General features: G+C 29.4%; 1 protein-coding gene across 9 annotated transcripts in view; it reads right to left on the reverse strand.

Annotated features, from left to right (window-relative positions):
* Positions 1-25,268, reverse strand: part of LOC143232394 (guanine nucleotide exchange factor DBS) — a 151,335-nt gene that overhangs the window by 50,205 nt on the left and 75,862 nt on the right. For all 9 annotated transcript variants that reach the window (XM_076467772.1, XM_076467776.1, XM_076467777.1 and 6 more), the window contains 9 exons: positions 22,075-22,165; positions 21,301-21,414; positions 17,362-17,478; positions 13,994-14,268; positions 13,527-13,641; positions 12,459-12,578; positions 6,087-6,278; positions 2,532-2,738; positions 1,559-1,786 (listed from right to left, as the gene is read on the reverse strand). In XM_076467772.1, coding sequence (XP_076323887.1) covers positions 1,559-1,786; positions 2,532-2,738; positions 6,087-6,278; positions 12,459-12,578; positions 13,527-13,641; positions 13,994-14,268; positions 17,362-17,478; positions 21,301-21,414; positions 22,075-22,165 — 1,459 coding nt within the window. The remainder of the gene's footprint in view (positions 1-1,558; positions 1,787-2,531; positions 2,739-6,086; positions 6,279-12,458; positions 12,579-13,526; positions 13,642-13,993; positions 14,269-17,361; positions 17,479-21,300; positions 21,415-22,074; positions 22,166-25,268) is intronic.

Genomic DNA, 25,268 nt, shown 5'->3' on the forward strand with positions numbered 1-25,268 from the left:
GTATAAGATGTTTACTAACACTGTAAATAAAATTGTTATTTAAAATAACTGATTAAAAAAATAGCACTCTGTAATTCATGATTATCATAGATCACCTATGTGTCCCTGTGCACATAACAAATTTTATGAAAAAACTAAATATACTCATTTAATTTTTGTAACTTAGAACAATTAATTAACAGTACATATAAGTAGAGGATATAAAATAGTTTACTGTAATAGTTAAAACAACATTTTGCATCATTTATTTATTAAACCACGAAAATAATTTTTCAGTCTTGATAATTAATAACAGCTGTATAGCCGAATAATAATTATACAAATTAAGCCAAAATTACATGTTACTTAAAGATATCAATATGATGAGTATTCTTTATAAAGAGCTTACTATGTAATCTATGTTACACTTTAGCTGTTAGGGATATTATAAAATTAATCAAACAGTGTAGAAAATTGGAGGGAAAAAGATAAATTTACTAAGTCTTAAGCTACTTTATATGTTTATACAACACATATATATCAAGAGAAAGAGATAGAGAAATTCAGCATTAAGTAACAGCTTCACAAGTTTTATATTTTCAAAAAACTATGCTATTGCACAGAAAGTTAGTGATATAGCCTCTCACTAACAATTGTAATGTACAAGAAAATTTTATTTTTTACATATGTCTCTTTTTTGTGGTTTAACTATTTTCACAGTAAAGCAAAATGCCAGTATTTGACAAAATGATTCTTTAATGATGATAAAATGAACAGCAAACAAGTTTATTTACGATTTAAAAACTAGTGATTTTTCATAATAGAATTAACATAAATCAATCTATAACTAAGTCAGAAACAATATTACTATACAACCAACATATCTGACATGTGTTCTTTATATTCTAAATAAAACATGCAACTTAAATATAACTCATATTTTGGTAAAGTAAAATAAAAAAGTTTAAATAATATCCAATGTCAAAAGTGCCAGGTGATAGTAAAAACATTGAAATACATAACTTTGTAAATACAATTTCTAAAAAATATTAAAAACATATTTCATATTAGTTTTAAACTCCACTCAAATTTAGTAAAGCTTTCTAATGTGATAATTTCATAAAACTTTCACAGTAAATAATTTAAAACGGTACTATCATGCATCAAACTTTTGTAATATTTCTATTATTACCTAGTACAACATCAGGCAAGCATTTCCAGAAATTTCATAGAAAAAACATGACTCTAACATTACATACAGTACCTGTTAGTTCTGTTTAATATTTCCATTTTCATTGCAAATACAATAATTAATGAGAAAGCAATTTATTACATTTTAATATCATTTACATTTCCTTATTGCACTATTAAATACATCAGTGAACACTATATTGTTATCCTCAAAGTATAAACAAATAAAAAAGAACAAATACTAAACTATTAATAAATCTTGATGTCAAGTTTCCTCATAACAGATAAGTCACTACCATATTTAATACACAATACATGATTTCAAAGAGGAAAGCATGCAAGAAAACAAAATTAGACAGTAAATTAAGTGGTACAAGAATCAATCAACCTTAGGTGCTGTTTTCCCCTTCCTGAAGGAACGGCGCTCACCATCTGGAGATTTATTACTTCGCTGGTAAAAACAGCTGCCAGAACTACCACCAGAGGGTAAAGAAAAAGGAACTGCTGGCTCAGGTGTTACAGCTTGAACTGGGCGAGGAGGACGAGAAACAAGCTTTTGAAGGTTAATTTTTCGTTTCTCACACATCATTTGCACATCTTCTATCCTTTGAAGAACCTATAAAATATAGTAAGACATCCAGCTTTTTATTTAAGGTAAAATCAACACCAAAAGTAATACTAAACAATCTCTTCTGATAAAAAATAATACAAGTTGTACTGAGGAGTACAATGACAGACAAAACACATTGCCACCATAAGCTTTTCTTTATTTTTAAGTAAATAAACTTATAAACAGTCATATCTTCAGACTGTTTAAAAACAGTTTATAAAAAAAGAATATAACTTCAAGAGAAATAACAAGCATGTAACACAGCCATGCATAATTTTTAAAAAGTTACAACAATTGGTAGTTGTGATGAAAACATCAACTTTTGAATAATAAATGGTACTAGTGTTATGAACTGAAAGATTTTTCTGTTAAAAATGTAAGTATCAAATTAAGAAAAATTTGTACAGTGTCATTAAATTAAATATATCTCCTGTCAATAGAAACAGCATACTCTCATGATAGGCAAGCAGCCAACTCTTTTTTTCAATCATGTGTATAAGTCATAAAGCTTCCAATATCTAGGATGAAATTGTTGTTGAAATTCCAATATAACTGACATATGTTTAAGTTTGTTGGAAAAATATCTGGTATATAAATAGTTTTCATACAATGAAATTTCTCTCCCCTCATTAAATGCAAAAAACATTGGAAGTGTGGACAGACAAATAAGAAACAATAGAAACATTTATTTTGCATGCATGTCTTGTGAATTCTTCAATAAAATCTTAAAAAAAGTATAAATAATGTCTACCTGTTGCACTAAAGATTTCGTCTCTGGTGTAATCATATGTTTAAAGATGTTGTGAAACTCTCGTGGATTGTTTAACCGGAATTCATTAGAACTTTTAAGAAATGTTTCCAACTCTTCAAGAGCCAACTCAGCATACTCAGGAGATGAACATTTCTCAATCTGTTGGCTGGCTAGAAGATCCACACCTCTTGTACACCATTTGTTGGCCTTTTGGTGAAGAAAAAGGTTTTTGTAAGTAATATGCTAGGGCACTTCTATATCCATATATTTACTTATTTATCCATATTTAAAGTATGTTTATCTATAGAAGGAAATGTTTCTATATTGCAAACTATATTAGATTGATTATTGCAAAGCAGTGATATGTAACAATAATTCTACATCAGAACCAAGATAATGCACATACTAATTTCATAAGTTACAGTTTTAATGGCAGAAAAAGCAGTTATGTTACAAAGGAGTTTCACAAACATATATTGGTAAAACACCAAATTTGGTCAAAAGATATGAAGAAGAAAAACAAAGAAAATTAGCATGTTAAACCGAGTTCATTTTTTCAAAACAGTTTTCATCTATTCATGCAGATAGTGTTTCTTAAGTAAGGTTATACTACTTAACATACTCTTTAATTTAGTTTATTGTTCATTATTCCATTTTATCAGCAAGTACTCTAATACTTAGTATGCATTTCTATGGAAAAAAATGGCCATTGCATATTTTGTCTTACTCATCATAGTCTTAAATCTCTCTCATAACAATCTAAGAGACCTTTATAAATGCCTAATTTAGGTTTTCAAAAGCTATTAAGACCTTCAGTTTAGTCAAAAACATCACTAAAGTAGAGAACCTGTGAGTAGCACAACAGACAGATGTTCTTCTGATTATTCTGATTTTGAAGTTATTGCAATCACATACATATTAAAGTTTTGCATTTTAACTTGGGAAGTGCAGAAGTAGTATAGCATTTCACTAATTACAACACAAGTTGTCCACCAAGACAACTCATCACTCATCATGACAGGATAACACTGTTGCTTTCATAGTGACTACCATACATTGCAAAAAAAGGAAAAGCAAGTAATAACAAAATTTTGAAAAACAAGAAGGATGTAGGGATGTCAATGGTAAGGAAGAAAAAAATACAGAAACAAGGTAATGATGAATACAAAAGAATGTAAGTAGCCATTGACTTAATATTACTAGCTTATGGGAATCAGCCATTATAAAACTTTACAGCATTATTCAGTTTAAATGCTTTTATTCAAACATGAACTAATGCAACTAACAGGAATACATTTAGTTGTATCAGGTTGTCCCTTAAGTAATGTTCAATTTTGGGTTCAGAAAAAGATAAAGGATTTCAAATGCTTTTAATGTTATTTAATCAATAATGTATGTTGCATTATTATTTATTATTTCCTGCCAATGATTCACAAGCTTCTGAATGCCACTTCTATAAAATTCTTGAAGTTTGGAGGAAAAGAATGTAGAGAGGGTAATTTTGACATCTTCATGAGTTCCAAGCTCTTTTCCATTAAGATAACTCTGCAAACTTCAAAGTTACAATAATCAGATGGGGTTAGGTGTGAAAAATAAGGAGGATGTGGAAGTTTTTCCCAATCTAGCTCTTCAATCTTTGCAGATGTGATCCTTGCTGTATGAGGCCGTGCATTATCCTGGCATAACACAGCACCTTTACAACTTATCAAAGCAGGCCTATTTTCTTTCAGTGCAATATTCAAGTATTCTAACAGTTGACAATAGAAGTCTGATGTAATTGTTACACTGCGTGGCAGCGACTCAAAGTAGATCACATCAACATCCATCAAATACTTAACAAGACTTTCCTAAAGTGAAGGTCCATTTTGAGCTGCACTTTAGCCAGTTTACCTGCACTAAGTCACTGCCTCTGGCTCTTAACATTTTTTAATATATCCATTTTTCATCTCGTTACTAACCTATCCAAAAAAGGTGAGTTACGTTTATGAGAGTGGAGAGAAGTGCAAATGTCCACTCTTGTTCTTAGGTTGACTTCTGTCAAATCATGAGGGACCCATTTTCCAAGTTTTGACACCTTTCTAAGCTGTTGCAGATGACAGTGAACAGTTGAATGGGTTGAATTAAGCTTCTGTGCAAGTTTTTCAACTGTTACAGCACAATCTTGATCAAGTGGAGCCAGCAGCAAGTCATCATTAAATTCAACAGAACGACCTGAACGTGGCGCATCACTTAAGCTGTTGTCACCTGATCTGAACTTCTGGAACCACCTTCGACATTTTCTTTCATTGAGAGACTCTGCATCATAAACACCTTGAATGTTTTGTGTAGTTTCTGCTGCACTATTGCCTTTTTTTAAACTCATAAAGCATTATATACCTAATGTGATTCTCAGACACATCCATCTTCATAAAGGTTTATTTGATTAATGATCTGAGAAAATGAAGTTTGCTTAGTTTTTTTTATATTTCTGTGAACATTTATATACACGTCCAACTACATATTTTAGTCACTAAAGTCTTCTGCAGAGACAGAAATGATGATGCACTTTCTGTATTAAATGTTTGGACGTTACTTATGGGATGACCTGAAACATAAAAGTGTTTTTTGGTAAAGTTTGGCCACTTATGAAGGGATTTTTGTGTATTCACCTCTATCTTGTTTCAGTACTCTTTTTTTTTCATTACCATTACAACATCATTCTTATTTTTTCAATTTATAAAAAAGATTTTTTTGCATTGTTAGCTTAAAATGGGGTAACTTAAATATCCTAAGCTGGCCAAACCTCATGAAACAATATTCAGATTATTGTCATAAAATACTGTTAACACTGAGGGTAACCATTTGATGAAATAATTCATTTTAATTCTTTGATAGATTGTTAGGCAGTGTACTCATTAATTAATATTAATATTTATAACAAGAAATGTAAAAAAAACATAACTTATTCTGCTAATTCTAAGTAATACTAATAGCAAATAGTGTATCTTATTTTATATACAGTTTTCTGATTGATCAATGCTGGAAGTCCTAACATAAAAGAAGATTTGAAAGTAAATCTTAGATAATGCAATCACACAGAAAAGTAATAGTTTACAGAGTGAGTAGTTGCTTTTTGTGTAAACTTTAGTTTTGCAACACTAGAAACTACAGTGTATCACCAATAACAAAAATCAGTTTATAAACAACAATTAAGTTTGTATACAACACCCAAAAACTAAAAAAAATGTTTTCATTACAGATCACCAATCCATTTTTAATCATACTTTATGCTAAGATATTCTTAAGTAGTTATACAAATGTTATAAATATATACAAACAATCAACTGTTTGAACAAATATTTTCTGAAATGACTAAAAATAAAAAAATATTAAAAACACATTCTAGTCATCAGAGAATTAAAATCAGTTTCAAAGATTCTTACTCAAATGTTGTCCTCTATAACCAATGTCATATTTTATGTCATAATTATTAGACAAAATGTAAGAATTTCATTAAAATAACAATGGCTAAAACTTAGTTACACATTCTTCTGTATATATATATATACTACATACTTTCTCTATTCTTTCCTGTAAATCCCTGTGTTTCCAAAGAAGGTCAAATCTTTGGTCAATTTTTTGCTGAAACTCGTTACATATTCTTTCTAATTCTAAACACTTGGGTGACACACAGTCAATGGCATAATGTTTGGAAACAATCAGGTTTTTACCCATAGCCTGAATTTCCTTCATTCGATCAAAGTCGTCCTGCAGTGAATAAATCAAAAGCATTAGCAACATGTATTAAATAACTTTTAATGCTTTAAGAATTAACATCTGAATCTTCAAACTATATAGAACTTTATAAAAGAAACCATAAATCTTGATATATATGAGATTTAAAACAGAGAAAAGGTTCAAAAATAACAACATATTTATAACAGCTTTCCATAACATTCAGAAAAAAATATTTTTATCTGGTGTTATTGAAACAGCCTAATTTTTCTATCTAGATATATAATAACCAAGATCAGCTGATTTAGATTAGGCCTTATTCATGTTTTCTTTTTTTATAAAAATAGAAATATTTCCTGTAAGTACAGTTAGTAAGTAAGTAAGTACATATGACTTGAAGCTATGGACATACTTCCTACTGAACCAGTTGAAGAACTTAAAACATTTTTGTTGTCAGATATAAATATACAGAGTATAATATTTATGTTTACAGCATTTCCCAAGATTAACCTGTCATCATCAAGTATAACAATACACAATGCCAGGTTAACTTCATGAAATGTTGTAACCATAAATATTATACTCTGTACATCTGACAATACACAAATTATAAATTTTGTATAATGAGATACTTCCTTTAATTATTTGGTTAAACAACTTTTCAACAAACCCTATTTGCAGCAGTTAATAGGTACTGTTATGACTCAAATTAAAAATGTTTCCTCATCTTTATGCCTATCCTTTAATATTATTATTTTAATGTAGGTATGTTTAATTTAAATTTTTATGTAACATCATACAGGTTTGACTCACAGGTACTGATGCTTGATGACACTGAAATAATGCTATAAAATTTAATAATAATGTTAGCCTAATCAAAATAAGTTCACAAATCATGGAAAAAGTGAAATTATTAAGCTATACAAGCATGTCACTATTAAAATTAAGAGTCAAAAATTAAATTAAAACAGATTGGATAAAAAATATCTGTATGAGTTTGGATGATTGAACAAATTCCCAAATATTATACATAACAAGAAGTAGAGCTTCAGATGTTATTTTGATTTTTATAGCTTTCACATTTAAGTTTGTGACATTCATTTGTGTTTTTTCACTAAAATTTTTTTTCAAGCATTGTATGAATCTGCTTTTAATTACAAAATAATTCTTATGAAAATTAATCAAATAAAACTTGATGGTAAGAGTAGAATAAAAAATTATTGCAAGGCAGAAAAGTTGCACATAAAACGAAATTATTTTCTATAAGATTGATGAAGTGCAGGGTTCTTTTAAAAAGGCCATTAACGTCAGGATGACAATTGTACAAAAATAATGCACGTCAAGACTGCTACAGTAAAAAAGAGCATCATTACTGTAATGAGTTATATATTAAAAAAAAAACAAAAAACTTTGGTAACTTATAGGATTATAGGTAGAAATTTTGATAGCTAATTTCCATGAATCAGAGTTCAGGATTTACATGAATTATTCTACTGTGCACAGTCAAGTCTTCTGTATAAGATACTATACTGTCCAATTTGTTTGGTCTCATTAGAGGGAGTCATAAAAGGTAAAGGTCAGACCAAGAATAAAGAAGAAAGGAGCCAGAGCTTACTAAGGACGAAAGGTGTCTTGTTCATTTGTCTCATCCAGAATTTCCTCAAGAAATGTTTAATTCCATGGCATGTCACCAGTTCACTTAAGATGTTGAAGAAGGATGTACTTATCAAACTAAAACAAAGTAAAAGCTCTATTGTGTGGGAAAAAGGTGGTACAAGGAGCAAGCAGTTACAAAACAAGGAACAGCTGGGACTGGGGAATAAAATTTGTTAAATACAAAACTTCATTCATGAAGGTAAAAAAAGACAAGTCACATGCTGATTACAGTGGGTCTAGAGCCACTAATATCTGTCAAGACATAATCCCTAAGAATATACAACTATCTTCACAAATGAAACTAGAAATTTGATAAAGAGGAAATGCAAGTGACTACATCCAAAATTCCATCTTATCATTTATAGTTTCTCAATGCAAAATGTTTTTATTTATGATTAAATGTAAAGAGACACACTGGACTATCTGTGCTGTGCCCATCACAAGTATTAAATCCTCAAGGTTCTTGTTGAGGCATCAGGTGCAACATGGTAATAGGCACTGAAGAAGAAAACATATTAAGTATAGATTCCATCAAAGAAACATGGACGTAAGTGAACATTGATATGCTGTTGAAGAAAGATTCAAAACTTGAGCAGAAGCATTGTTGATTGGAAATATATTAAATGACCTAATAAACAGTGAAGCAGTAATAAGAGTTGCAAATGTGACAAGTCATTTAATCAATTAAAATTGATATTACAATATATTACAATTGATATAAGCTTACAAAGTGTAAAACAACAAAAACTTTGTTACACCAGCAGAATAAACACCATGAACTAAAACTGAGTAAAGACTTATTTCACTGGAAAGTCTTCAGGAGTTGTGAAGGATTTGTGATAAGTACAGATATAAAACTTCGTGAACTATCAAGTGAATATCAAAACATTCGCCTTAGTGAGTGTGCTAATTTAAGATGAACAAATTAGGCACGATAGTGAAGTTGTATTGAAGATTTGGTGTTGATACTTAAATACCCTATATATATACATTTTAACTAACAAGAAGAAAACCTCTTTTTAAAATTTACACAAAAACAGAGTGTCAGACCTTGAAGAGTAGCTGGTGATTCACTTAGCACACAGTTACCTAATCACTGCAAAACAAGGAATTTGAGAACTTAGTATTTAAATTAATAAGTGTAATGATATATTACAGGTGAAAAGAAGGATACAAGCAATGGTGTTGAAACAGAGCAAATATAAAACACTTTACTTAAACAAAAGTAGAATGAATGTGTGTGAGATAGTGAAAATTTAAAGATGAAGCACAAAAGTAAGATGAGAATTTCACAACATGTTATGGATCCTTTGAAACTGAAATTAATCTGGAATGAAAGTGCCAAAATCACAAGATATTCTCTTTTCTACAGAAAACTGATTACAAGAATCCAAAATTAGTTGTGTTCTAGGTGACAGTTGTAAAGGAGTCCTCTGTATATATATATATATATAAGGTAAAATCAGCCATACTACAAGGTTCCCATGCAACAGCAGATATTTTCCTCATTTAGCACATGACCTCTACTTAATATGTTCCAAACTAATGCTTAAAACTAATGATTTTTGTAGATATGAAATATACGTTAGAAGAGAGTAATGTGAGATGTATCAGTTTTCTAATTCCTACATTACAATAAGGTGTATGTGGTCTCAAAGAGGGATAACTATCATTTATGAAAGAAAAAAAACATCTATCATTAAAGTTTTTTCAGTTCTACTTCTTTTTTAAACATTTTAACAATAGATGGTACACTATAAGGCAAAAGTAGGTGAAGAAAACTGGAAAAGATATGTTTACAGAGGGCTTTCGACTCTGGTAGTTGCTATTTCTGTAAGTTGGAATGTATAGCTTTCCACTTTACCTAATGATTAGTAGTTTGTGTTTTAGCTGGATTACCAAGACACATTTTCTTCATTTACCTTAAAAACACTGTATTTCATCATTACCCATGTTTTTTAGTATTAAAAAAAAACAGCATAACATAAACTAAACACATAAATGTTTTTCTAGAACTAACTTCCATTTGAGAAGGAATGTCAGTAAAGACTGAAATGGTATATAAAGTGCCACCCCCCTCATTTTCCAATCTTTCCCAGTAAAAATGAACCAAAACTAGGAAAAGCAGGATAATGCATAAAACTTAATTCAGAACACAAGATCATCCAGAGCCTCAAGATGAACCTTGGTCATTGGCAGTAATGAGAACAACTGTGATATAAATTCTCTGACTTTGCTCACTTGAGCCTAACAACTTTTGATTTGCCTCCTACACCTCTGCACAGAATAAACTGCAAAATAATGTCTAAAGGTATTTTCTACTTTAAAGAAAATCTTCTCCTAATGCCAATATTAGCTTTACCAACTTCTACAGATCCACTGAACTCAGAAAGAGACACTAGTGTTTCTATAGACTACAAAGATCAACCAACAAGCTACCCTCCCAAAAAAAGATATTCCAAAAATGCTTGGAGCTTTTAAACAATATATCTGAGCTGTGAGTAATTTACACCACTTCCAGTATTTCCACAAGTTTACCTTCTTAGCTTTCCATGCAGCAATAAGATGATTAATGAGCTTGGAAAACCCAAAACTAAAGTTATAGGAATATACATTTCCCATAATTCACTGTTATGGAAAGTTAAATGCATTGTGTGTGTGTTTTTTCTGATAGCAAAGTCACATTGGACAATCAACAAGTGTCCATTGAGAAGAAAAGAAACTCTAGTTTTAAAGCTGTAAATCCAAAGACTTACTGCTGTACCACCAGGGACTTAATGCATTATCAAGGTTTTTCAGTTAAGATTGCCCCCCAGTGACACAATGGAGTGACACTGCAGAGTCACACCACTAGAAACCAAATTTCGATACCTGTGGTGGTCAGAGTACAGATAGCCCTTTTTGTAAGTTTGTGCTTAATTCCAAAACAATCAATCAACAATCAGTTAGGTGTACCTAGAGTGATACATAGAGTTCTATTCAAGTGAAGAATTTATGAGATGTGGAAATCAAATTTAAAATGATACTACATGTGTTATTACTGAGACTACAACTAAGTGGATTAACAACAAATAAGAGGAGCTAACTTGGTAAAGAGTATCTTCTGAAAGTCCACAGACTAAAATATATTATTAATTTGGGTTTCACTTAAAAGAATTCTGTCATTTTCATGATCTTCTACCATCTAGCAACCTTCATAGAAAGTACATTAAATGTTACACTGGCTTAAAAGTCAAAGCTCTGTGAAAAAAGTATGCTGAGCCAATGTTATGAAACAACAAGAATCAATAACAAATAATCTAAACAACTAAAATGTAATAGTACTGAAGAATTAGTTAAAAGAATACCTGGTGGTGTTTTATGTCAACTTCCACATCAATATAAATGAAATCAACACATAATTACCAAACGCATATTCTATGTCATACAACAAAGCTGAGAAACTTGGATAGAAGCTGAGTGATGAACATATATCAAAGTAAGAAGTATTCACAGAACTTGATTTTTATCAAACACAAAAATTTTGAATTTTCTAAAATATGTAAAATCCTTAAAATAAAAACAAAATTATAGCTTTCCTTCTTTTATAAGACAACCTTTTAGAATCTATAAATTTTCAGTCCAGAAAACAAGGTGTTATTTGACCACCTTTATGGTGCCTTTGACAATAATACAGTTATGAGCAAACCTAACTACTTAAGAACAACAACAATTGAGTGAAAAACTATTAAAACTGTTTTTCCATGACAAGGTAGTTAATGGCATGATTAATAAGCAATATAATGCTACTGGTGACAAGCTGAGGTTCCACTGTGGTAATCTGGTATAGTTATACAAGTACAGCCCAAAATACTGATCTCCAAACTGAAATAGGAGAAGAAAATCATTATGTTGGCTATGGTATTTCTAAAAAGCAACCATTATCATGGATGTCGAAAAAGATGAATACCTGATGGATTTGATTCATGGATAGGTTAAGAACAACAAAAGTAAGAATATTTGAAAATGTTCAATGACATATATAACTTAAGAAACGGTAGTGCTATACAGTTACAGGTTATGTTGTTGAAGAGCAAATATTCTTCTTTATTGTGCTAATGTCTTCCACATGAAGCTAGTTAATGTGACCTTAATCAACAATGATGAAAAAGCTCTGTGATTGTGAATGATATGTTAAACAAAAGAGTATCAATATCAAAACTGTTACATAATAACATATTTTGATAGTGATATAACAGTTATATCACTCAGAAATTAGAATACTGACATGTTAATAAGAGCTAATTTATCTTGTTAATTAAAGTAAAAACTGGTGATACATGAAACTTAAACTAAGTTCTATTAGTCACTGAAACATGAGTTATTATCAAAAATAAACAATAAAGAATGCCAGAAAAATAATGGAAATATGAAGAAAAAAGGTTTCCTCATTACTGATAGGAAGATTTTAACCAATCCAAGCATTTATACAATGAAGTCTCTTTGAATCTAAAACAATCAAGAATTTGTAAACTACACAGATTACACATATTAAGTTTCAAAACCTAATGATTTTACCTCAGTCTGTAACTTAAGTTTTTCTAATTGTCCAATCAGCAAGTCAATCTGCATGACAGAATCTCCTGATTCAGGAAGGCTGTACAGTTCTCTGAGATTAGTGGCCATGTTGACCTGAAGCTATATTCACAAACGATTATTACACAGTTATAAATAAATTAAAAGCACATCAGTAGAATAAAATATAACCACATCACATAGTTAAACAATGACCAAGATTTTTTCAACTAATAAGAAATTAACCTCTGACTATATCAGCTTTTCCTGCATATATTTATTGTTAACTTACATCACACAACAAGTTATGCATCTTTTCACTTAATTGTAGGTTGTTTTATAGACTATTTCTCTGCAAGAAATAAACTGCAACAAGTAAATATGTAACTGTGCAGTCAAGAGTAAAAGAAGCTTTAGCTAGAATTAATATCTAAATTACACACAGATGTCTATCCACAAATTTTGTGTTATAAGTTATGATTGTGTCATACATGCTTTTAGGCCCAAGGGCCACACCTTCATTATATAAAACTAAGTTATTGGAAATACCTAACAATAAATATACTTAGTAAAATAATAATTCTGGTTTCATTGAAATTATTTCCATTTTGTCATGTATTAATCCTTCTATCTCAGAACCTCTTTTGTGATATTCTTTAAAAGTTATTTGCACATACTAATACATACATGAGGTCAGCCTGAGTACAAAATTGGAGGTATACAAAACACAATATAGTGATAGAAGTGATTAAATGTTTTACAGTTTTTGCTTATCATTTTATTCTTTTGTTATTGTTTTAGGTATTTTAATCATGGAAAAAATCCAAAAAACTCAAACAAAATAATACGTTAAATCATATTAGAATAATTTATAGAGTATAGAGTTCTGGTTTCTTATTTACATGTATAAAATACCCCACTACACTATTATTTCAACACATGACTAGCTTATGAGCAGAATGTAGACTACTTTCTAGAAACACCTTTTCTAAAACTGTCAATTACTATCAATGTTTCATAAGCATAACAAGTATTCAAACTGGAATGTACAGTCACTAACTGGAAATTTACCTCTTTAAATTCTTGCTCAAATCTTCGAAGCTCAAGGCACTGAGACAGTTTGTTTTCATGGTCACTCCAAACACTGTCAAACCCATTTTCTGATTCACTCAGCTGAACTAGCAGTCTAATCATGTGGCAATACATAATAAACAAGTTTTTACGGAAAATTGGTAAAGACATGATTCTTTGAATCATAAAACATTAAAAAAACTTTAAAGTGAAAAAGAGCACTTTTGGAAAAATTAAGTCTCAAATAATGAAATATATTTACATAACACATATGATTCTTCTAATACATCGTAAATTTAACAATTTAAAAATGCAGTGTGGGATAATTTAATAAATATTATGTATAATAATAAAATTCATTTTATCTAAAATACATACACTAATCATTTACTAGTTAAATCTAATTTTAAGTAAATTATTTACTTTTGTATCTAAAGTAACTTTCAGATTTTGTTTTACTTAATTACCTTTCTACTGCAGTAACATTTATAAGTTTATCAGAGCTCATGTCTAAAGAACCAGCTTCACTAAACTGTCGTTTTATATAGTTCAACAAGGTTTCTCCATGCCTTGCTGCACTATGTAAGTCATCCTTCAGCTCTTTATACTCTCTTCCTTGATTTTCCAAAAGACTTAGAGTGGAACTGACATCATTTGGTAACTCTGTATCCTGTAATCTCCGTGTCATGTCCCGAAGAGCTAGTGAAATATCCTGCAAACTAGTTGAGAACTTTTCCACAGCCTATAAGAAACAATATGTTGCTATGTGTTGCAATACAATTTGTTAATATGGAATCAAACTTTCACATTGTCATAGACTTAAAACAAAAGATCATTTGAAATATATAATGTAAATTACACAGATTCCTCTTTATCAGTAACTATAACAAAATACCCAGTACTTTTCAAGAAGTGTAAACAAGCTCTGCTTCAAATTAAAAGTTTCAATAACAGCTTCCAATAAGATATAGAAAAATATGGAATACAAACTATTTTTGATATTTAACAGTATATTTTCATTTATTTTTTAAAGAAAAAAATTATGATTCTTAAACTATTTTTTACTGGGACCCAAGATAGTTATCTGTATCAAAAAATTAAGGGCAAGTTAATTTAAGTAGAGTTGAGTACATGAAATGAAAAAAAAATGCAAACAAGCAAGTATTGTGAGGAATGTAATTAAAATAGTGGAATAGAATGTATTAGAACTATATTTGGACAATGTTTGGCACTTCACAGGTAGTAAGTTCCCACTAAAATGTCATTGCTTTTGGGAAGAATAGGTAATATTCCTTTCACTCACATTAAAGAGATATGTTCTAATTGGGAATTTAGAATGCCTAAGACAGGGATATCCCTTGTATTTAATGGCATTGGAAAACAAATGAACATGGATCACTTTAGGACACCAGGGTTGTTCAGATAAAAAGTTGCTACAAGTTGTAATCTAGCAGTGGTAAGGAAAGTATGGGCTTTGGTAACAAGTGAGCATCCATGAGCACAAATATCAGTGGTAAAGCTGTCCACGTCCTCCAGGTAACAACAGAAAACATAATTAAGAAGAATCTTCATCTCAATAAGTGAGACAAGCAACATATGCCCAAGATGCTTCCACAACATATCTGTTCAACACATAAATACACTACAAGTAATTGAAGAATGAAGTAGTTATACATGCTATTCTACATGAAGATATAACAGTCACGTTGTTTATGGAAACTATGTTGTTGGGCTTTTATCAACATGCAGAACATAAATATACAGCATGACAACATTGACAGTAATGAAACAGTGAGATTTTGATGTCCTTCAATTTAATACAGTCCCGACTATTCAGTATTGAAGTATAGCTTGAATAAGTGCTATTCCCATCACAGTTAGTAAAATGTCCAGCTAATTATGTATTCAATAAATACACATGATGGCAACATTGTATTTTTCACACTATCTCACTATATAATGAATATAGTGAGTATGTCAATATCTACATATGTAATCAAAACTACTGCACCATCTATTAAATAGCATCACAAACAGAAAAACCACTAAAATTTTCACACTTTGGATATTCAAGATTTAGAAAATTAGAAAACTAACTGTGGTCTGTGCAACAACCATTTGTTTATAATAGAACATAATTTTAAATAAAAGTACTAACTTCACAACTTTCACTAGAACTATATGTAAAGGTTTAATTATAAATGTAATTTTTAAATGTAGTAGTGAAAAAATTGATTTCTTAAAAAACTATTATTTTTTTGATAAATAGAACCACTTTAATATATAAAAACATTACAGTTTATATCAGTAAAATTTATGAAAGTTTTAAGCTCTGAAATTGAATAATTTTGATGCAAAGAGTTGCATCTAACTGGAGCACATCCAAACACTTTTCCTGTGCAGTGCTTCTCATAAAAATATCTTTTTAGAAAATATTAGCTTTTTCTTAACTTTTTGTCAAAGAGATAAGAATACTACAATTAGATAGGGTGGCATTTCTCCTAGGAGGAATAATAGGCACAAAAGTGAGTTGATCTAATTACATCTGGGCTCATCATATAATAACAATTTTGAATATGAATTCTAATCTTTATAAATATAAACATATGAAAAGTATATTTAATTAAATACACTGATGACATGGCGATTTTTTTTAGTTTTGTTCAAAATACATAGCTTATTCTGATTGGAAGTTATTATTATGCAAATATGTTACACATTATAAATGCCATCCTTTGTTCATTAAGGAGAAGAAGACTCTGTCTTTACCTCATCATAATTCAGCCAAACTAATTCTCAATACAATAATTTTAGAAGATGTACACGTACAAATAGTTTGGTAGAACTTTTGATCATCACTAAATTCCTTGAGACACAGTATAGAAACAATCATTTCATTGCTACAAAAAATGATATACCATGTTTTCATAAGAGGGTTTTTTTCCATGTGCTGTGTAATTGTACTTATGTAACTTTACTATATGCAGACAACTTAAAGATTAGGCTTGTTTGACTGCTTGAAATTTTAGTACAAAGATACACAAGGACTATTTTTAATTTTGAAGTGATAGATTAGATGGAAGACAGCCAGCAAACAACACCAGTTGCCAGAACTTGGGCTACTCTTGGCTAACTGAATAGTGGGATTTGACAGCCTCTCCTATATTACACCTACAGGCTCAAAGCACAGAGCATGTTTCTTGCACCAACACAACTTCAATACAAAGATTATGATTTCACACACTGGAAAAAAATATCTTACGTTCTTTTTATATTGTACTTTTTTTTCATAAAAAGCATAAAATTACTATTTTTTAATTTTTTAATGAAGAAAACTTTATTATTTTTCACTAGTATACAAAAACACTAAATACTAATTGATTTACTTACAAAGAGATTGATGTTTTGAACAAAAAATCTTTAAATAAAAACATTTACTTTATCCAACCCTCCACAACTAGACTCTCACCAATCACTAATGAATAAATCCTGGCATATGTAAATATAAATAAATTAAAAATAAAAATGTTCAAACTTAGTCTGTTGATTTTTAAAATATAAAGTATGTACAGAATAAATGATCAAATGAAAGAAATAAGAATCCTTTGGACAGAATTACCACAGAAACTTATAATTTCAGATTAGGCAATTGTTTAGGGGTAGATTGTCAATACAGAAGTCTTGACTAATGAATTTGTATAAATGATTTAAATTTCAAAAGTGCAACATTCCATAACTCTGTTGCATAACAGTTGTCTTTAACACTTTATTTTATTCATAAAATTACGGTAAATATAAAAAAAAAATTCTAAAATGAAAAAAATTATTTACACACCACTCTCTGCTCGATCCACTCATCATGACTGTAGGGAATACTCCCCCCAAGATCTTCTGTGAGTTGGCTAGGTTCAATATGTTCATGTAATTCTTCAACAGTGCTGCATACAATAAGCTAAGATACACAAAAAATGTTCACTTTCTTTGTTTCTTTCAAAATAAAGTACAATCTATATCTTTGGTTTGTAAAACAGGTTAATTTACACCTACACTAAAACATTTAAATATAATATAGTAATCAAGTAATAATTTATCACAAGTTATTCAACTAGTAGTTCCTAAACAAGATATTTTACTGAAAGTTTGTTGAACGTTAAAAATATAATTTCAACAAAAAGTATTAAAGTAAGTACAATGTTAAAAAATAACATACTTTAAGTTTTAAGAAGATGAATTTTTAATTTGTGAAGTTATATATTTTTAACCATTTTTCAGTCTTCAACTTGTTAATATGAAAAATATTAGTTATTTGTTAATACCATTCCATTTCACTTTAGGTGAATATAAAGAATGGACTTGAATTAATTTATTCATGATTGTGTTTTTCAAACATAATTCTAGAGTAATTAGCAGTTGTGTACTCCTGTGAGGTTCCAAGACAGAACCAATCCCTCACTCCATTAATTCAAGTGCAAGATATTTTGCATTATTTTAGTTAAAATATATATAATGTTAAGGCATTCAATTTAAAATTCATTCAAACTCTCTTTTAATTTATTCAGGTTTTATGCAGAGAAGTCAGGACATTAACTCTAAGATAATTTTCAATATTAAATTAAAGTATCATTTCTAACCACCTTTAACAATAGGGCCTGACTTTAAGAGCAGATGCCTGGGATGTGACTTTGATAAGGTTATACATAACCTATAAGACAACAAGTTATATTTATTTGGTTATGGTTTTGTTTACTCTTCATTTATTATTCCTTCTAACATATAGTTTATCTATAAATTTTTAGTTACGTTACAATGCTAATTCACCTACCAGCTGATTACCTTTATTGTGAGTAAATGTGTATATATTGAGAAACTGATATCAGCTTCTCTAGCAAAGATGTACATAAACTTACAACCATGAGATGTACTCTCATGACTAATGAAGTGAATAAATATATTGCCATAAGATTCATAAACGGAGTCACAAGATAGTTAGTGAATTATTACTGTTTGTCATCTGATATTGTTATTAATGTAAAAAGGTAACCATACTAATTTGCATATACTGCTACCTTACAATAATTAATAAACATGGTAGCGATTTTAATAATGAAATTTATTATTACCTGTTCTTCTTTGGAGGGGTGAATTGCACTTCTAAATTTACAGTACACCACTAGTAATAAGGAAATACACTTAAAGCTCTGTTGATGGGCAGTGCCACAAACGAGATCAGAGATAAATGAGTACAAAGTGTAAATTGAAATATTCCTTACAATTGTTATAGTTAACATACTATTCTAATATTATTTTCATTTAAATGTATTTTAATTTATTCAAGTAATCCTTTAATAGATGAGATTAATGTGGTTATTACTGGTGTGAATTCTAGTTATTACTTATTATTCTGTTCAAGAGACATAAATCTTAAAATTATCTTGAAAGATTATAATAGGGCAAATTATTAAAGCTAATACTAAGTCATAATGGGATAATTTTTATGTAACTGAGGAAGGCACTACAAATAAGAAACATGATCTCATTTTAAATTCAAAATATGCTATTAAATTTTCTTTCCAAAGCCTCATTAGAATTCTTGGTTAGTTTATGATATAGATAGATGAATCATTTAATAAATCTTTTATCCTCATACGGTATTATTTTCTTTTATATAAAATAATAACTTCTCCTCTTTCATCAACATATATTATCTGAATTGCTAAGTTATTTTTAGTTTGTTAATGGTTGTTATAATTTTTGAAGTGTTGAAATGTGCTATCTTTTATTTTTTCATATACTTTATTACAAATATTACTTCATAATATAGTATTTCTATCTCATTATAATCTGCTTTAGATATTGTTTAACTTCACACTATAATTCTTATTGGTGTACAAGCATCAGATGTTTTCCAAACCATTATACAATCACAGATTTGGATCTTCAACACAAGTCAACTATATTGTAACATAACTGTAAAGCCATAGAATTGTTTCATAAGTGGTTCTAATTGGGAAAACGTATGAATTATGTTTAAGTGTACTTGTTATTAATTGCTACAATAACTACCATGTTTTTTGTGCATTGCTCAAATGTTGACCAATGTGCTTGTACCATTTGATAGCATATTTGGATGATTGGTTGGCAAACTGCCCTAATTGCAGATGTTATATAGTAATAATATATATCTTATTATTAAAGAAATGTATTCCAAATTGTTAATTTTTGACAAAAAATTTACTAACAAATAATAAACAGAATTCACAATCAATAAAAACAACAGTGATTCCACATGACAAAGAATTACCTGAGTAAATTAAAATAAATTTAAAAATAACAGTAGAACAGTTATTAATATAAAAAACTTTTAATTCACTCAAAAAAACACAAAACCATCCAACACCAAAATAAGACTGGTAATGTACATAGGATGGGGCTACAGTGAAACATGTCATGTGGTATATTGTAGACTAAGTATTAAATACATATACAAAAGAAAATAAAAATTACATTGATTAATTTGTAAAAATTCTTCAATCTAAACAAAAATTCACACTCCAGACTGGATAAACAAATACAATATTAACCAAGTTTAGTTTACTGTATGACTTATAGAGTATTCTAAATGATAAAACCCATGTGAGCACATATCTCTATACCATTAAAATTTTATGTGTTCTTACTGAAACTGTATTTAATCAACTGTAGTGTTATACAGTATCCTGTAGACACTAAAAAATAAACAGGATGGTATCAAACATGTCAGGTTTTAGTTTTAGTTGTTACCTTTGACTGCTTTAACTAAATTTTTGTCTTGTGCTTCAATGAGCATTTAATCTTAGTATTTTGAGTATATAAAAAAATACGAATATGTTAGACAAAAAAATGAAAGATAATAACTATAACTGTTCCTGGCTTTGAGTGTATAAAAATATGAATATGTTAGACAACAAAATGAAGGATAATAACTGTAACTATTATTGGTTTTGAGTATATAAAAAATATGAATATGTAAGACAAAAAAATGAAGGATAATACCTGCAACTGTTACTGGTTTCAAAAATAGAAATATGAAACTAGAAATACATTAACTGGCTTATAATAGTTCTTTTTTTTTTAATACAGTGTACTTGAAGTGTAATATATTAAACAAACACACTAAAGGAGTTTACAAAAGAGAGGGCTAAAATAATCTGAATATTGCAAGCAGAAATTACTAATAAAAGTTTTAGAAATTTAGATGGAAGCTTATATTTAGACAAAATTATTTCATCAAATGGATGGTTCATTTGTGAAACAGTTTGTTTAGCATGGTGATATACACTGTGAGATACATTTATGTTTCGATGTTCATACTGATTTCTTAAAGATTAGGATGTTTATAGATAATGTTAATAAACTTAGAGACCTTGCATCGTCCATTTTTTTCTTATATCCTAATGGAAATTCTTATTAAATGTTTTTTAAAAGTTTCAACCATACATGTATTTTATTCTAAAATGTTGAAATGGCTGAATGTATGAAAATATGAATGGCATATTAAACAAACCTAACTGCTCTCTGTCATATACTTTCATTCAACTTTATCTGTGTGCTTAATATTTGTTAGTCTGAAACTGACTTTTTATTAGGTTTTTATTGCATATTTAAATGTAGGTTTCTACAATCATTGTGATTACTTACTGTATTTAATGATAATAAAGAATATAAATATTTTAGAAGACAAAGAAAAATAAAATGGAATTGACAGTCGTCTAGATTAAAACACTCAACTTGTTACCTTAAATTTGAATTCTTCTTTGAAAAACTTGTTACTAACTTCTGAAATTGCTTTTTGGAAAAAACCCACAGGCCGCAAGACAAACACTATCTGGATAAGACCAGGAAAAAATCCCTTAAAAAAGTAAAAATTAATTACCATACAAACTTCACTAAAAGTTAAAAAAACATTAATCTATAGATCAGAAAATTGTGTTCATTTCTTTTTTACTTATTACCATTTAAGTATAAAGTATTAAATGTTAAATTGAAATTAATTTTAAAAAATATTAAATCAGAATACTAATACATATCAACTTATTTCATTTTCAACTGTGCTTTCTTTTACAAGTCTCATTCACTCCCAAGAATAAAACTCTAACAGCTTACTTTCAATGTAATAAAATAAGAGAGATGAAGCACTGAAATTTCATATCAAGTACAACAATATACTTCAATAAATAACAGTAGCAGTATTAAACAGTTGTAGAATAACAAAAAAACTAAAAACAAAAAGAAATTAAAGTTTCATATCAACTTATACAGTTCTTTTTTAATTGCCACTAAATTCCAATATTTGTTAAATAAATAAATAATAAACTCTAGTTGATGAACTACCTATACAACACTAACTCCTAAGCAATAGCAAAAATTATATATGTACTATCTACAGAATATCTTTTTAAAACCCCATATTAACTTAATGCCAAGATAATATAAAAATGTATATTTACAATTATCTGATTCTGAAAAATTAGTCCTGACTCAAGTAATGAGGGGAGAAATTTAAACTCACAGATATTTTGAGCAGTATGGTTTTCACTGCACTCCATTTGTCATTTCTTCTGTCTACAACTAATGCAAAACCCAGATCTGCATCTTGTACTCTGCAAAACATTAAAACTTCAAAATCTGACAGGAAAATCACAGAAATGAGTGCCAAAACACACAATCGATAGTGCATATTAGGCCTGCCACAAGCCACAACTTTTCTGTATTCTGATATTTATTCTACCACTGATTTTCTTTATGATAGAAAATTCATCGAATAATCAGTTACAAAAATTTACTTATAACTGAAGCACCTAAAAAGGAAATATGTGATGTTGCTTCCCAGTGCAGCACTTTACAAGTTTCTCACGTAACAAATGTAACACTTGAAGTTGCAATTTTCAAATTAATACTAATGTAGAGTATTGAAAAAATCATCATTAAATAGAGCAATGATCATAATTTAACAATAAAATAATTACTCAAAAGATTTCATGACAGTAAGCTTTATCTTCAAGATAAAATGTGGGTTTTTCTGCAATAGTGTGAGAAGGATGATATGAGATTATGTTTTATTTCCATGTTTGATATACTGAAAACTAACCAGTGTTGAGTAAAATGAAAATCTTATCGACTTTTGTCTCTTTGACTCAGTCATTTGTGTGAAGTTATCAAATGAAGGTATCTACACCAAGGGCAGCTGAGGTATACTCCTATTTACTGAGTTATTGGTTTGATCTAGGTTGTACTGAGCAACATCAGTTCAAGGACAAGTTTGAGTGAGAGATACTAGGACAATGAGATTGGGGAATTGTTTGAACCAAACTTAAAATCAATCAATATACCTTGTTCTCAAAATATGATAAGAGCTAACAGTCACAGAAACTAGCCTTACCTGTCAATCAGTGTGTAAATGCATGTGGCTGAGGCTAGGTCCAAATAGCTCAATTGGTAGAGCATCATTCTAAAAAAATACTAGCATTCCAGGTTTTATATTTTGAAAAAATGGTCAAGACAAATTTCTTAGCATTTTTATTGTTTACTTAACTGGCAGTTGTTGAAGGCCTCCTGAATTAAGTAGTAAAAAACATACAAACCATATGTATACAAACTTGGCTCTCTGACTGGCCTAGTATTGTAATGATATATAATGTGTTGAAGACTCAAGGAAGAGTTCTGTTCTGTATTCTGGATGAGACTCAACCTTAATACATCTTTCAGAATTCTTGGGTATAAATTATCATCAAAATAAACTTCTTAACCCTCTAACTTGCATTTTTTCTGTCCAATTTCATGAAGTTATCCTCACAACGGGCAAAGTATGTACCTGGGACAGATGTAGTGTGGTCTCCCATGAGTGTGACCTCATACATTAGGATATCTTACTCCATGGGTTTTCTTTGAGTGCATTCTGAAAAGTGCTCATCTAAGTCATTTTTATGCCTGTTCTTCTACCTTTTTAATGTATTATGTAAGAAGAGGTATCCCTATTGGAAATTAACATTTTCCTAAACTGTAAAGGTATTTCCAAGATACTTAGCTCTTCTCACACTTTCCAAATATATTCTCCACTTTTGATGCTTTTTTTTTTTGCATAATCTTGAAGTGATGATTGGGCTCTGCAGTACAGATGGAGTTAGCTATACTTGGAGTGTGTGCCATCCACTTATTAGAGTAGGTTTGTACATGCTGCAATCACCTGTACTGTGTGTGAAGAAGTAATGTTGTGTGGGAGCTTTAAGGCTGGTGGCAAGTGAAAATTGTGCATGTGGAGGGTGGCATAGGTTGGAGAAGACTGTTGCATGAGAGGAGATAATTATCTGTCAGAAATATATTTTCAGTGAAGGAAAATGTTAACCTTTATTATCTCTTGAGGAATAAAAGGTAAAAGAACCTAATTACATTTTAAAAAATGATCCACATATGTAAGATAAAGGTTTCTGATTTCATTGTATTGTGTCCTGAAGACAAGAGAACACATTTTAAGATTTTGAAAAGTCAATTTTCTTAAGGGGTGATGAACTTGTGGAATATGTTGCTGTTGGCAATAAAAATGAGCACCTTACAGAAGTTTAAGGGAAACTAGTGAATTCCTGAAGAACATAGGAAGAATTTTAATTTATTTTCCTTAGGTGTGAATCAGAAAGGATAGCATACATGGAACATGTGATCTCTTTTTGTGTGTTATATTATTTAATTAATATTTAATACATTAACCTGGGAACCAACCAATAATTGTTTGAATTAAGTTAATTATAAGTTAAATTACTGATATTTAATCAGAAAAAATATAATAAAGAGAGATGTGATCAATATTGAAACCTGTAACTGTAACTAAGTTACTGGGTATATTAAGTGTTACCCATATTAGGTTTATTCTCATTAGCAAAAACAGTTTTTGTCAGGACTAGCATTGAGCTATTTTCTCAGTTTTTTACTTCTTAAGGTTAATTTATAACATTACAGGAAACATGTTACCTCTGTACATTTCTTCTGTTTTTTACATTCTTGGTTAGGTAGCTGACCTAGTGTTGCTATACCAGAGGTTAATGTTTTGATGACCAACTTTTATGGGGACTGTTATGAGTCATCAGTTTAAGAGAGAATTATGAAACACAGATTTGAGAATGTCTTCTTCTGAGTGGAACTGATATTACAATGGTCAGAATGAAAAGTTAGAGTTTTGTCAAACAGAAAATTAGCCAATCACCAGTTATTCGATTGCTAATAACAAGCATTTATAATTAATGAACCACATATTTTTTGTACTATATCTCTTTCTATGTAATACTTTCATTGAATATGTTTGAAAGTTTGTACAATGAGGCCAGAGACATGATAATCCATTCAAAATTTACTTCACACTAAATTATTTACTCCTCTGTACTGTATCAGACATAGATTTGCAATAAAACACAGGTATAATATATATTAAAAAACAACAGTCTGTTGAGCAGTATCATTGGAATTAATTTAATAATAAAATGAAAAGGGTGTCTATAAATATAACAATAATCATTTCTCTTTCCCATCTTTAACGCATGATCATTGACTGTTCATGGCCACCTGGTTCCATAACAGCAGATTAATAATTAAATTTTAAGAGTAAATTGTAGGATTGAAGACATCTTGATTTTATTGTTTCTGGCTTTGAATTGTGATAAGTAATTCATAAGAAAATGTCATATGTTAGATTTTTAAAAGTAGACATCACTTGTA

The sequence above is a fragment of the Tachypleus tridentatus genome, chromosome 11 (genome assembly GCF_004210375.1).
Source record: "Tachypleus tridentatus isolate NWPU-2018 chromosome 11, ASM421037v1, whole genome shotgun sequence".
Lineage (NCBI taxonomy): Eukaryota > Metazoa > Arthropoda > Merostomata > Xiphosura > Limulidae > Tachypleus > Tachypleus tridentatus.